This window comes from Monodon monoceros, unplaced genomic scaffold (genome assembly GCF_005190385.1).
Source record: "Monodon monoceros isolate NGI ecotype Baffin Bay Population unplaced genomic scaffold, NGI_Narwhal_1 Super_Scaffold_20, whole genome shotgun sequence".
NCBI classification, from domain to species: domain Eukaryota; kingdom Metazoa; phylum Chordata; class Mammalia; order Artiodactyla; family Monodontidae; genus Monodon; species Monodon monoceros.
In genome coordinates, this window is record NW_021703777.1 from 33,637,455 (window position 1) to 33,653,561 (window position 16,107).

Here is a 16,107-nt window from a genome sequence, read left to right on the forward strand (position 1 = left end):
AAACGGTTTTACTATGATGAATTTATTCAAGTGATCATCTGTGCTTTTAACCATTTTAAGATTATTCAATGTGAGTTGCTTCCAGGCCTTTTGGTTAAGATTAAATTAATCTTAACTATTGTTAATCTTAAGTATGGTTAAGTATCTACTTTTATTAGTTAATTCAGATATATTATCTATCCTAGAGCAATTCATCCTCTATCCTAGAAGGATACATCCTCTATCTAAGATCTGATAGTGCGTTACCTCTAAGAGGAGTGCACGTCCTTCTGGAGATTCAAAACAAAAGCAAACAAAATTTTTAAAAAAACTCTAAATAGAATCTCTAAATTGCCAAAATGTTAATAACAACTTGGATTTTCTTGCCCTTAAATTTGTAATATTTGCTTAAAGATCTATTAGTTACATGTGGGCCATTCCTAACAGCAAGTGACATTTGAGCTGTAAAAATGGCCTGTATATTGATTTTTATATATATATAATAATTAACATTTTAAGAAAATGATTTATTTGGCTAGCTGTATACCTTCCTGCATTGCTTTTACTAAATATAATCTTACATACCACCCTGATAATGATTTCTACTATAAATGTATTTATAATTTTATGTTAAAAAGCATATAGGAATGCAGTCATTAGAAAACATGTCTGTTATAATTGTATTGCCTGATAATTTGATAAGTATATTCTGAACTCCCTCATTTCTTACATGTTTAAACAGTATAGCTTGATTTTTATACACAGATTAATCAAGAATAAATGTGAATAAATAAACATTGTAAACTAGGATGTACAACTCCAGCTTCTTTTATACAGTAGTTATGTTGACCTTCACTTTTTCTTTTGCATATTTGATTTCCTTTCATTATATTTTCTAAGGATGTTATTTCTAGAGATACTTCACGCTTTTTTTTGTAATCCTGTTTTATAGGTGGATTGTTGTAAGACTACAAGCCCATGAAATTAATTTTTTTCTTGTTACCTTTGTTTCAGCATACATGTTCCAGTCTGCTTGTTTACTGGCCAGATTAGGGGGTAAACAGATTTACAGCAGATGTGCCATATGTGTCTATGGCTTTTTTTTCTTCTGCTGCTATGTCAATTTTTGGTCCAAAGGTGACCAAATATGTAGTTATAGATTTGTGAAAGTACAATTTCCCCCCACTATCCGAGTTAGAGCATTCCTGTGAAACGTTTTGTAGGCTGAAATGGCAATAAAGCGAAGAAGCAGTTACCTTAGGACACATCTTGCTAACAGATGGACAAAGTAAATCAAGGTAAAGCACAAATGCTCACAGACACAGTTCAAAGCTATGATGGCTTGATGCTGAGGCGCTGATGTAGTTGTGGGGGAAGGATCTTGGCCATGGCAGTCTGGATGTTCAGGCTGCACGCTGCCTTTATAACGAAATTGCTACAAAACAAACCCTGAACGCTAGTTTTGCTTTTTGCCTTTTTTCATAGAAGGGAAAATCCTCTTTGGATTTCTTTAAGTTAGCAAAAACAGATACTAATGTATGGTGTAAAGTGAACTTTTGAAAAGTGGGGGATACCTGTATTGGATAATTTGGGGCACAGAATTTAAAAGGTTCCAAGTGAGCCATTATGATTCTTTGAAAAACAGGTTTAAAATTGTATTCTGCACTATAAAGTTATAATTTTTACCAAAAGCAAAATAATTCAAACAGAGAAATGTTTACTCATTTAAATGTCTCACTTGTGTGTATTAGGTGTCTACATATATTTCTTTGAGAGATCACAAATCAGGTTTCCTTGAGGGATTCCTAGGTGTAAAATTTAGATATATCAAGTGTAGGAATAATGAAGATATCAAATCATTGGAAAGTTAATTTCTTTTCTCTTAAGAACTAGAGGGAAAGAGGAGATACTGAGCAAAAATAGGATTACTTACCCTGTGAAAGCACTCTTTTGGCTTCTGAGGGGGATTTAATGAGATAGCTGTGTTTGTTTTTCCTTCTTTGTTTCTTTAAGTCTATGATTTACTGACTTAAGATTTTTAAGTGCTTGTATTGAAATGCGTCTAGGATATCTGTGACTCTCTAGGATATCTGCTCTTTTTTACAATCATCTATTTCTCATTTATGCACCAGTGTCTTTTTTAAACCTCACTTTTCCTGATTTTTAAAAATATTTGCACTTTATTTACTTGCTTATTTATTTATTGTGGTTTATGCCACAAGCAGGGAGTGGCATGTTACTGAACATGACTTGGGAAGGAGGATGAACAGCCTTTTTCCATCAGTCGTCTTAGGCTTTGGCAAGTAGACTGATGTCAGCCAGTCTTTGGTTTAAATTGGTAAATAAGGCAAATTTCATTGCCTTGAGATTTTATCTGAATTTTTAGGCAGTAATGATTATTTTCAGTTCTTTTAGTCTGATGTTCTATTTTTAAAGTTTTTATATGAGAAAATTTTCTGTAGTCAACTAGCAAATATTTATGTTTACATATGAGGTATGAATAAATTGAAACTAAATAATTCAAATGTTGCCTCATTTATTTAATTATATTTATCCTGGGATGCTCTTTAAATATGTAGTTCATTAATTCAGGGAATTTACATACATTCTAAAGCCCTATTATAAAATCCAGGTTAGGAGAAAGATTGAAAGATGTTCAACTTCCCCTCAGCTCAGTTTCTTTTTGGGGAGAGATAGCATTGTCTCATATTGATGGGGCAGGCTGACCTAGGCAGAATATTAATCTTACCTTTCTCTTTTTTTTTTTTTTTTACTTGTGATGGGCTATCCACTGTAGTCCCTGCTTCACTCCCTGAAAGATATGAGGTGGCTTATTAAAAATAAATAAAATACGAAAAGATTCAAATCTTACATTGAAGGAATTGAGGCAATGGGAAATTATGAGTAAGAAAATAAAGCCAAGCAAAACTAAACAATATATTGTTTAGGGATGAAGGAATATATGACAAAACTATAAAGGAAAGCAAGAGAATGGTTAACACTTGAAAATTAGGATCATGATTACTTTAAGGACTAAAAGGAGAAGTTGGAAAGGATATAAGAGAGACTTCTGAGGTATTGATAATCTTCTGTTTCTACACCTGAGTGGTGAGTGCATATTTTTAAAATTATGTTGACTGTACATCTATATTTTATACATTCCTCTGTTTGTATAACATACTTTTATAATTAAAAAAATAAGGTGACAAAGAATGAAAGTCAGCCAACCAACCAATAGTAAAAACCTGAATCATTTTGTCAAAACCACAGTGAGTCATTCTACTCTAGAGACTGTCAGATTAACATACATACCCTGGAAACAATATGGGTTTGAATTGTGCTGGTCTACTTATATGTGGAGTTTTTTCAGTAGTAAATGCTACAGTACTACGAGATCCAAGGTTGGTTGAATCTGCAGATGCGGCGGGCTGACTATAAGTTATATGCGGATTTTCAACTGCTCAGAGGCTCAGCACCCAACCTCTGCATTGTTCAAGGGTCAACTGTAACTCAAGGCAAAATTGGAAAGTTATGTAGTATTCAGACCAAATAATTTTACTCTGCTCAGCCTATATCTGGAATGTTTTGTTTGCTTTTGGGCACCAGCATTTAATTAAACATTGGCAACTAAGGAAGACTTAGAAACTCTGTAATAAGAAGTTGGGACAGTGAACAACTGAAGTATGTAGATCTGTTTAGTCTGTAAATGTTAATGCAGTATTTATGGGGGAATATGATTGCTGTCTTCAACAGCTTGAAGAGCTGTCACATAGAAGAGAGACTTCAATATGAAGCTCCAGGGGTTGGAATTAAGTCTAATAGAGGAAATTTTCAAGGAGGTAGATTATGATTGAATATAATGCAGAACCATGTAAGCTTTTAAACTACTAAAAGCTCTGTACAAAAGGAAAAAAAACTTTACTTTTTTTAACATTTATTTTAAAATTTTAATTTTTTAATTGAAGTATAGTTGACTTACAATATTAGTTTCAGGTGTACAGCATAGTAATTTGATATTTTTATAGATTATACTCCATGCTAAACTGTTACAAAATGCTACTATATTCCCTGTACTATACATTACACTTTTCTAAACTTATTTGTTTTACACCTAGTAGTTTGCGCCTCTTAAACCTGTTTACATTGTTAAGTAAATGTATGGAGGCAAAGCAAGATTCTTTACTAGACTATTTTAACCCAGAATTATCTACTTTAACACCACGTGGAGTGTATTAGCCTTGCTATTTTGATGCCCTCTGAAAAATTTGCCCTTTTTCACACTTCAATTTAAGAAAGTTTATTTTTAGAATCCTTATTCTTATCATGTTTTTGTTATTATTGTTTTGTTTTTATTCAGTTTTTGTTATTATTCAGTCCTGTAGGCTTAATTATTTTCATTTTCAGTTTATTAGCTGGCTGATGGTTAATCCTTGTTAATATATATGTTCATGCAACAAATATGTATTGAACATTGTGCTTTATATGAAGTCCTGAGGATCACTGTAGTGAATCAGACACAGTTGCTGCCTTCATAGAGTTTACATTGTATTGAAGGAGACAGTTATTCAGTTACAGTTCTGATAAAACACTCTAAAGAAGTATGGGGTGTTATGAGAAAATATAATTGCATGACCTGACCTAATCTGAGATGAGAGGGTCAGGAAATAGTACATTGCATTTTAGAAAGAATTACAGCAAAAGGAAGTTCAGTACTTTAAATTTAGTATAGCATACAGGCCACATTGAATAAAAGAGCATGGCATTCAGAGCCAGATTTCCTGGGTTCACATCCCAGCTTCATTACCTACTTGGAAAAGTTACTTTAACCTGTCAGTACTTCAGTTTCCTCATCTGAATGTTAACAGTATTTATCTCATAGGGTAATTATATATATTAAATGAGTTAAAATTGTAAAGGGCCTACAGCAGTACCTTTTATATTGAAATATGCTATATAAGTATCGAAGAATAATACTCAGAAAACAAATCCAAGACAACAGATTTTTCCAATTATTTATAATAATGAATTTTATTAGTAATAATAATAGTTAAGATTCTTTGAGCACTTACTGTATGTTAGGTACTGTGCTTAATGCCTTTACATGATACTGCATTATTCTGTCAATTCTTTGAGGTACTATAGATATTATTTTAATGTCTTCACTTTCTTTTTTCTAACAAATGAAGAAACCAAGGCTTCAGTAGATTGAATAATTTGCCCAGGATCCCCCAGTTGGCTAAGAGGCTGTGCTCTTAACTGCTACTCTTTGTTAACTTCACATGATCCCAGTGAAAAACTGACCTTGTCTAATGTTAAACTTTTGATAACAGGCTGTGAGCTCATGGAATATTATTGGTAAGTTATTCTTCTAAAACTTAAAATATAGTGTAATGGGCTTTTGTTTCATACTTTATCTCCTTTTCAGAGACAATTTTATCTCCACTAGTCCAACAAACCCATATACCAGACCACTCCATGTAGTGTGGACCTAGGACATCTGTCTGAATCCTGGAAGAATCATTCTGAGCTACAAAGATCTTGTGAACATAGCTTGTTTACATTGTAGCTTTGAGATTTTTAAGTTTACTCTAGGATGAGCATTGCCAGCTGATGGTATATGTGTCAAGGTGGCAGAAGATATGTGTTTTTTTTCCTCCATTAGATGCTAGACAGAATTTCAAATAGGCAAAGTTTGTCTACGTCTATTTCATGGTCTCTTGTTGCTTGGTATTCTCATTTTGCTTTTTGATTATACTCCAAACGTCTCATTTTGTAATTCAGCAACATAATTTATCACTCCAGTTAGGTCTGATTATTCTTTTTCATCATTATTTCCTTGCTCAGGAACCTACAGTGGCTTGCCATTGTAATGTAACAAAGTCCTCTGAACTCCACATTCTACTGTTCAGGATGCTCTGTTGTTTGGCCCCATCTTACCTAACCATAGATAATACCTCTTGCTTTGATTATCTGAACTTGCCATGCTCACTGGTGTTTCCAAGCTTTTCCTAGTGCTGCTTACTCTGCTTGGAATATTATTCTACTTTTATCTACTTTATCTGTTATACAAAGCTTTTCTTGGACATTGTAACTGAGAATGATTTGTTCTTTATAATATTACTCAACAGTTTAGTAATTTTTATATTACTGTTTATTTACTATTATAAAGTTTAGATCCATTAGGATTATAAAGCCAGGGGACTTTGTACATATATTTTTTTAAATTGTTGTTATTATGTCCTTCATTTATTATAGGTCAGTACTATCTCCTCCTTTAATACTCAGCACGTGGTGCTTTTCAAATAATTGAAAGTGATCTACATTCTGTAAGATTAAAAGATAAAATTCCGAGGAAGGATAAAGTTTGGCTGTGCTTTGAGCAGAAAGAAGAAAGGATTAAAAAAGAAATATCTGAGATATAGAGTTGGTAGGTGCAGACACACAGTCAGATTATGAATGGTGCTTAACAGGATGATATATATTTATATTTCACTGAAGTAGAAATGAACAGTAAATAATTTTTAGAAGGCTGATAAAGTGTTTTAAAATAGTGAAACCTTTGAAATATAGACTGAGTCGTGGGTTATTTTATATTGAATATATAGATATGTATTGTGTGTGTCTGTATGTATGTATATGAATGAAATTTGGATATTGGAAGAACGGGAGAGTATGGTTGTAGTAGTTGATTTTAAATTATCTGAGAAAAACTTCATGTTTTGATCTCTGTCAACAAAATGTAGTGTAGAATATAATGGATTGTATTACGTACAATATTATTATTTTAATGAACATTATGATAGCTTCTGTAATCTACAGTTCTATTTAGTGTCATTTGTTAGGACTTCACAAGTGGAAAATAATTGGCAATAGCTTATTGTGTATTATTTCTAAACTTAGTTTATATTAGCATTGCATTTCTTCATTCTTCTACACAGGTATAGACCTAGGTGATGGAGTTGTTTCAGTTTAGTTTCCTAAAGGCAGGAAAAGCCCTGAAAATTCAGGATGCTACTAATATAGCAGTCTTATTTGGGATATACTGGAATCCTGTGCATTTAGTCATTTTCTATTTTCAGAAGAAGAAATAGCAGTATGATACATCCGAGAGTCTGAAAAACATCTTTTCATCTTCATACCACTTAGTATAGAATGTATATGGAAATCTTCTTCAAACTGAAACCAGTAAAATCTTCAAAGATACAGAATATACTTGTAACATTTAGTTTTAAGTGACTTTTAAAACTTTTCATCACATCTTTACAGAACAAGTCATAGTTCTACAGTGTCATGTCTTCATGAGTATAATGAAAATTAGAGTCCTAATTAGTGGAAATTATACATAGTTTATCATTCTTTTGGCTCTTATTCCTACATAGCAGAAGAGTAAAATAACATATCCAATGATTTCAGTTTTCAGAAAACAAGATCCTGTCTCTGACCTTTGAAGTTTAATGTATCCTATTCTTATTCTTGACTTTCAATATACTTTTTCTTTTCCTGGCCTCTTTCTGTATCTTGATTACTGAATAATCTCATTCAAAATAATTTATCGGAATATATGTCTTTTTTTTAAAGGAACAACACTAATAAATGGCAGATTAAACTGGACTGTAGCACCAGGAGTAACCTTGTGTTTGATATTAAACTGAGGTTCTGCTGATAGGTTTTCACCATCTCTTCTGTATATTTATTAACAGAAATGTAATTGTCCTATATCAGTAATTGAAATCCCAGCATTTTTTTCCTGTTGAACTTGATTTCATTCAACTTAAAGATTAACAGAAAACTAATTCTTAAAACTCAGGTCCAGGTGGTAGTCTGTGAAGGCATTTTGGAAGGAAGACTTGTTCCATATTTAATAGTAATTCCATTTAGCATCTCTACTGAAAATCAATCACCATTACAGTTTTTTAAAGTTACTTTGAATCATTTTTCTTTTATATCTTATTCTGTATTGATAGTAACTTTATTAAGTGGTTTAATTTTTTATAATTATAAATGATCAACTTCTCATGTGTATGTTCTAATTCCTCTTTTTTATAACTTATTACATTACATACAAACAGAAAAGTGCACAATTCATAACTGAAAGCTTTGTGAATTGCCACAGAGGGACCACATCAGTGTAACCACTAGGTGAAGACATAAAATATCAATCAATACCCTAGAAGCCTCCTTTGTACCCCCACTCAGATATTACTCTCTCTGTTCCCAAGGAAACCATTCTTCTGACTACTTCTGTTGTTGAAATTTGTACAAAATTTTGTAAACTTTTGTCTGGCTTATTTTGACATTATGTTTATGAGATTGGTCCATGTTGTTACATTTAGCAGTACTGTTCATTCACTCTCATCAATGTAAGGATTCAGTCGAAATCATAGAATTTATTTGCTGTTTCTGTTGTTAGAAATTTGAGTGCTTTCAGTTTGGGCTGTTTGAGATAATGATGCTGTGAAGATTCTTGTACATGGTGTTCTTGCATGTATTTCTGTTGAATACATAGGAGTGAAAGTGGTAGGTCATAGTTTTAAAACTTGAGTAGATAATGCCAAACAGTTTTCCAAAGTGATTATACCAATTTACACTTTATTAGCAGCACATGGGTTTCAGTTGTTCCATACATATCCCTGTCAATACCTTGGGTATTATCAGTCTTTTAATATTGAATATTCTGGTTAGTATATATTGCTGTCTCGTTGAGATTATAACTTCTATATCACTATTTAGTAATATTAGTGAGCATCTTTTAATAGGGTTATAGGGCATTAAGATATCCTCTTGATGAAGTGTCTCTTGATTTAAGTCTCTTGTCCCTTTATTGTATTGGGTCATCTGTTTTTTTTCTTTATTACTTAAGATACAAGCCCTTTGTTGGAGATATACTTTAACAGATACCTTCTTCCACTTGTGGCTTACCTTTTACTCTCTTCATGATACTCTTTGAAAAAAACAGAAGTTCTTAATTTTAGTGTGGTTCAATTTATCAGTCTTTAAAGTTAGTGCTGTTTGTACCCTGCTTAAGAAATCTTTGCTTACCTTGAAGTGATAAAATAGTCTCCTGTATTATCTTCTGGAAAATTTTTTTTTATCTTTCAAATTTAGTGAGGTTGTGAAGTATGTATTGTATGTATGTGTGTATACACACATACACATACTTATATACACATACATATATATATAAGTCTTACTATACATTCTGTATTCTCTTCCACTGATTGATTTTATTACAGTGTGTTAATTATGAAAATCTTAATATTTGGTAGAGAATATCTTCCCAACTTTTTTCTCCATAATTATCTTGACTCATCACAGCCCTTATATTTCCACATGAATTTTAGAATCAGATTGTAAATTTTTACTGAAAAAATCCTACTGGGAATTTGATTGGAATTGAATTGAACCTGTGGCTCAATTTGTGAAGAAATGACATTTTCATAGTATTGGGCCTCCTGATCCATGAAAATTATAGATCTGTCCATTTATTTAGACTTTCTTTAATTTCTCTAAACATAAATATTTGTTTAAGTATCTCCTACATTTTTATTAGATTTATTCCTAGGTATTTAATGTTTTGCAATGCCATTGTAAAAGGTGCCTTTTCTATTTCTGACTGTTCCTGTTTATATAAATACAATTTATTTTTTATGTATTGAATAAAACATTTGAGTATAATGGTTTGTTTTGGCTCTACATTATTTAAAATGTTTCTATATACACAGTCATGTCAATTGCAAATAATGAGAAATTTTGTCTTCCTTTCTATCCTTATACTTTTCTTTTTTCTCTTGCCTTATTGCACTGGCTAGAACCACTTGTCCAGTCTTGAATACAAATAATGATAGAAGGCATCCTTGTATACTTTCAATATTTCTCTATTAAGGTATGATGTTTGCTGTGGTTTTTATTATAGAAGCCCTTTATCACAGTAAGAATAGTCCCTTCAAGTCCCTTCCTAGTTTGTTAAGAGGTTTTATCACAAATGGGTGATGAATTTTTTCTGTATCTATTTAGATAATTATATCATTTTGTCTATTATTCTTTTAATGTGGTGAATTGCATTGATTGATGTTTGAATGTGACATCAGTCTTGCATTTCTGAAATAAACCCAGTTTGGTCATGGTACATTATCCTTTTTATGTATTGATGAATTTGATTTTTGATACTTTCTTTAGGATTTTGTATCTATGTTCATTCATAAGATTGGCCCATACTTTTCCTCATAAAAACATTAGGAAGTTTTTTCTCTTTTACCATTCTGTGGGAGAGTTTGTTTAAGATTGGTGTTATTTTTTGGATATGTGGAATATCATTTAAGAAGCCATCTTAGTTTAGAGTTTTCAGCCTTTCTTTTATTACATTGTATGCATTTCCAGGCTACAAATTGACCTCTTAAGTGTGGTTATAGCTGCATCACATATGTTTAGATGTACTTTATTTTTATCATCATCTTTTTGAAAATATTTTGATTTCTTTTCACGAGTATAAATTTCTAAACATATGACGATTTTTGTAGTTATATTGTTTTTATTTTACTATGATTGGAAAGTATATTATGTATCATTTCAGTCCTTTGTCTTTTGTTTTTTAATGACCAATTAAAGTAAATATTTCATGCCTGCTTAAAAAGAATGTGTTTCCAGTTGTTAATTGCTGTGTATTAGTTTGCTAGGGTTGCTGTGACAAAGTACCACAATCTGGATGGCTTCAGCAACAGAAATTTATTCTCCCACAGTTCTGGAGGCTAGAAATCAGAAATCAAGGTGTTGTTGGGGCCGTGTTCCCTCTGAAGCTGGTAGGGGAGAATTTCCTTGCCACTTTTAGCTTCCAGTGTTTGCCAGTAGTCCTTTAGTTCATTGGCTTATAGGTGCATTACTCCAATCTCTGCCTGTGTTGGATATGGTTATCTTCTCCCTGTGTGTCCCTGTGTCTTTATGTGGCATTCTCCTCTCTGTGTTTCTCTATTCCTATAAGGTTATCAATCATAGTAGATTAAGGGTCCACCCTACTCCAGTATGACCTCATCTTAACTAATTACATTTGCAGTTACCCAATTTCCAAATAAGGTCACATTCTGAGGTACTATGGGTTAGGACTTCAGTATATCTTTTTTGGGCACACAGTTCAACTCGTAATATAAATTAGGCCAAGTTTACTAATTATATGTAAATTTCTTTATCTTTCATGTTTTTTGGCCTGCTTATTCTATTACTATGAGAGGGTCATGAAAATCACCTACTATGACTACAAATTTATCTTTTCCTCCTTTTGGTTCTGTCAGTTTTTGCTTTTTATATTTTGAGGTTGTGTATTAGGTGCATAGAAATCTAGAATTGTTATATTTTTCTGGTGAAGTGTACCTTTTATTATTATACTGTGTCATTCTGTCTCTATCATGCATTCCTGCCTTAAAGAATACTTTTTCTGATATTAACATAGACTTACAAGCTTTCTTTTGATTAGGGTTGCATGTGTATTTTTTTCTATATTTTAACTTTTACTTTCCCTGAATCTTAGTCTTAAGATGAGCCCAATATATGGTTAGGTTTTGTTGTTGTTGCTGAAGTTTGTTTTTGTTGAAAGTCTGTGTTTTGAGTTTGCTCAGCTTGAACTGAATATACTTATTGAAATGCTTAGAATTAAGTCTGTTGTCTTGCCATTTGCTTTCTATTCCTTGTTCTGTGTCCCTATTCTATTTCCCTTTTCTCCTTTCTTGCCTTCTTTTGATGAATTATTTATTTGCCCTTTTCTCTCTTCTTCTTTTAGCTGTATTAGTCATAGAGTCTTTATTATCCTTTTAGTTATTACCCTGTAGACTCCAACATGTATTCTTAACTCACTGAAATCTAATATTAATTAGTGCTTTTATTCCATTCCAGACAGTGCAAGGACCTTAGTACACTCTTAACTTTTTAAATTTTCTCTTCCAGTTTTGTGTAGTGTCTTGATATTTCTGTATGTCTTTAACTTTTATGTTTTAACTCCCCACATACCTAATTATAATAGTGTTTAGTTAATATAGATTAGTATTCATTTACCATTTATATATCATTTCCTTTGCTCTTTATTTCCTCCTGTGTGTCAACTATGATTATTTCTCTGTTCTGCTCAAAGAACATTCATTTGTGTTTTCTTTGGTATGAGTATACCTATGACATGTTACCTCAGTTTTGTTTGCCTGAATATGTCTTTAATTCACCTGCCTTTTGAAAGGGTATTTTTACTAGACCAGCAGTTACTTTCCTTTAATTCTTTGAGGTTATTAATTCCACTCACTGTCTTCTGGCTTCCGTTGTTTCTGTTGAGAAGTCAGCTATAATTTGCTTATTACTCCTTTAGTGTAAACCTCCCCACCCCCCAGCTACTTATAACATTTTCTCTTGTGATTTTCACAAGTGTTACTGTGATAGACTTACGTGTAGCTTTCTTAGTTTTTATCTTAATTGGCACTTTCACCACTTCTAAAATCTGTGGATCAGTGTTTTTCACTTGTTTTAGAAAGTTCTAAGTGATTCTGCTTTCATATATTGCTTTTGTCCCATTTTGTCTATCCTTTCTATATGGTACTCCAGTTATACATTTCTTAGACCATTTTACTGTATCCCATTTATCTACTATGTTCTCTCTGTTCTTTTCCATTCTTTTGTATGTTTAGTTTGCATATTTTCTTCAGACCTATCTTTTGGTTCATGAATTCTTTTTTTCATCTGTGTCTAACATGATAAAACCATTATTTGAATTTATTTCTCAGTTCTAAAATTTCATTTGACATTTTTTTGTGATTTACACTTTCCCTGCAAAATTTTCAGGTTTGTCTTTTATTTCCTTGAGTATATTAGTCATAATTATTTTAATATCTAGTTCTGAAAACTTTATCTACATTTCCTGTAGATCTTTTACTGTTGACTTTTGTTTCTTGTGCTTTTAGGTCGCATTGTATCTCTTTATTTGATTGGTTCTTTTCAGTTGAATTCCAGATATTGTATATGAAAAAATGTGGAGATAATTTGAAAGCGAACATGCTGTTAACTTTATTCAGAGAGGATTTATTTTTGCTTCAGAAAGGTGACCAAAGGACTGGCAATCCCAGATTGTCTTAATCCAGGCAGGGATTGAAAAGATTTGAATTTAGTCATCATTAAAGCTGGTCTACTTCTGGTTCAGTTTTATTCACGGTTCCAGACTTGCCTCATCAGTAGCTCCTCAGTTCCAGTTTTTGTCCTCTTATCCTCAGAAATTTGTCTGTCTCTTGCCATCTTCCCTTGCCTTTCAGATTCTTTAGAATTGGCCAACCCTCCTAGGCAAAACACACCTCCAGAAGACGTGCACACCTCTTTGGGTTTCTTGTCTAAGATCACAGTCCCACAGTTCTTCAGTCTTGGCCATTCTCAGTGCTTTCATCTAGGTAGTTTTGCTTTTAATAATTGTCTAGGTGTTATAGTTCTCACTGGGGGGGGGGTTGATTAAATTACCTATTTCATTATGTAAAACTCAGAAAATACGGTGACTGTTTTTTCTGCTGAGTTATCTTCAAGATGGGCATTTAAAAATCTGTAGTTTTATGTGGATCATCAAACATTTTTCATTTGTTCATACTCTAATGCAGTTTCTTAGCATAGCTTTGGATATACATTCCTATGAAGAGAGATCCACCAAAATGGATGGATGTCCAGAGTTGTACTATATATGGCTAAACTAGGCTTCTAAAGTTTAGCTGTTAATAACCCAGATATTTTTTATGGTTTGTATTATTTTGATCATTTATTTCTTTTTAAGATGGAAAGAAAGGATATTGATATTTTTCAAATTCACTTAGATTCTTTGGCTTTCTGCTTATCAAAAATTGGGCAATCTCAGTTGTTTTTAAAATCCTTTTCTTATTTTATTGGTAGAGTAGTACTTCTTGGAGAAACCAACTAATAAGGACTTAATTTGTATAGAAAGATATGTTTTTTCTGTTAATGTATTAACTCATAATTTTCATTCCAAAATCCAAATACTGTTCTCTTTGTTCATCTTTGCAGAACTTCAGAAATAACTATCACTTTTTTCTTTTCCTCTAAAGTTATTTTCATATTTACTGATCAAATAGTTTTTACCTAAAGTTATCAAGGGTTCCATGCACTTCCAAGATAAGGGATAACATCAATCTAAAGACTCAATTCTTTTCTGTCTTCACTGCTTACAGACAGGGAACACAGTCTCTTCAGCCTGGACTTATGTAGAAGAATTCGGAGAAAATAAACAGGTAAGAAAAAGTCTCTTAGGAATATTAAGTGATATATTTAGTTTCCAGAAAGCCAGTTATAAATTATTCTTCTTATGGTTTTAAGAAGAAACAGTTAAAGTTGTTCAATGAAACCTTGTGAAAGTTTTTAATTATTATAGTTTTGTTAATTATAGACGCATTAAGCAAAGTTTTAAAGAGTTAAAATGACTTCTATATTTCAGGTCTACTGAAAACTTTTAACATGCTAGTGTGTACATTGTGAACCACCAGGATGGCAAAGAGTATTAAGGTGGATGTAGTTGGAATGAGTGTATTATAAAGTAGATTACCCAGAATTTCTCAAACTTATTTGAAAATGGAACTCTAGTTTTTTCAAACTTACTAAACCAAAATTATTATTGATACAATTTAGAATAAAAGTTATGTTTATTAGGATTCACTGTTTAGTTTTTCCAACATGGTACTGAGAAGGATAAGTTTTAGTAGGAAGCTAAAGGTAGTTTATAATAAGTTTGAGTAAAGATTATTACTATCCAAACTCCTTTTTACATGTAGAGGCAAAAAGAATGTCGTAGTTCCCTGGGTAGTAATCCGTATGTTCTTGAGTAGGTTACAATCCTAGTTTGCTATAGCTTGGATCATAATTTTCCCTCTCATAGGCTGCTCTTTTATTCCTCTCTTTCCAAAATGGTATAGAAACTAGCATGGAAAGGAATTTGATGTTAATTCAATCTCTTAATACAAAGGTAGCAAACTGGAAGCTCTTGATATGATTTGTTTGGTCTCTTCAGTTTTTTGAAAGGAAAGCAGCTGGGTTTCATTTCAGTACAAATAGCTGGACAGCATTTGTTTTATATTTGTTTCTTTTTGAGTTCTTCTTTTGTTTGTTACATCTTGGACTCTGAAGGCATTTGAGTTTGTAATTGCTGTATTTAATGTATTTTAAGAATTTTTCTGATTTGTTTTTAATGTTTTCCTATTATATAGTATCCCTATTAAAAGTTCTTCCCAAACTGATTTGCCAAGTTGTTGAGTGAAGTAACTGTTTCTGTGGTCAAGTTTGGGAAGAACCATGTACTATGTATACTCCCCTTGGAAATCATAATGCATGTTAGCATCCTGAATAATTGCAGTAGCAATTTGTTTAGCTGTTAAACCCATCTTTCCTAAAATTTTCCCAATGTTTTTTGGCCTAAGGGATTCTTGTTTTGACAAGGTACTTGAATTGTGTGGGATGTAGTTTGAGACACATTTAAACTAACCTAGAGAAACACTTGGGATTTCTTTATAACTTTTTTGAGGTATAATTGAAATACAATAAAATGCACATATTTAAAGTGTACACTTTGGTCAGTTCTGCTTTATGTATAAGTCTGTGAAATGACACCAAAATCAAGAAAATAAACATTTCTATCACCTCTACTATAATCCATTCCTCCTACTCTCTTTTCTAGGCAACCACTGAACTGATTGCTGTCACTATAGTGACATTAGTTTGCATTTTCTAGGATTTCAAACCCTTGTTTTTAAAGCTTAAATTACAATCTTTAGAGATAATTTAGAATGAAATGGCTGTAATTTCTTAAAAATAAAAGTACTGATATCTGACAGAGTATATGTTTATGATTGTTATACAATATCGAAGTTTCAGAGTAAGAATTTAAAATCCAAATCACTCTTTCAAAATTATATGGGAAAATACGTTGTAAATTAAAAAAATAATTTAGTTGAAAACAGAAATAGATGATTTTTCCCCCAAAATTGAATCTGAAAAATATAATCATCTAGTAAAATCAGAGAACTAATTAACTAGAACCTTATAAGGAAACAGTTACAATAATTTTCTTATCCAGCCACCTGTTGCTAAGATTATCATACTCAAACCCTCCTATAAATC

General features: G+C 32.0%; 1 protein-coding gene across 2 annotated transcripts in view; it reads left to right on the plus strand.

The window, feature by feature from the left end:
- RBM46 (RNA binding motif protein 46) overlaps nucleotides 1–16,107 on the plus strand; it is a 43,675-nt gene that overhangs the window by 20,991 nt on the left and 6,577 nt on the right. The window contains exon 5 of one of the 2 annotated variants that reach the window (XM_029235709.1): nucleotides 14,169–14,228. The exons of the other annotated variant lie outside the window; for it this stretch is intronic. Coding sequence (XP_029091542.1) covers nucleotides 14,169–14,224 — 56 coding nt within the window. The 3' untranslated portion in view covers nucleotides 14,225–14,228. The remainder of the gene's footprint in view (nucleotides 1–14,168; nucleotides 14,229–16,107) is intronic. 2 annotated transcript variants of the gene reach the window in all.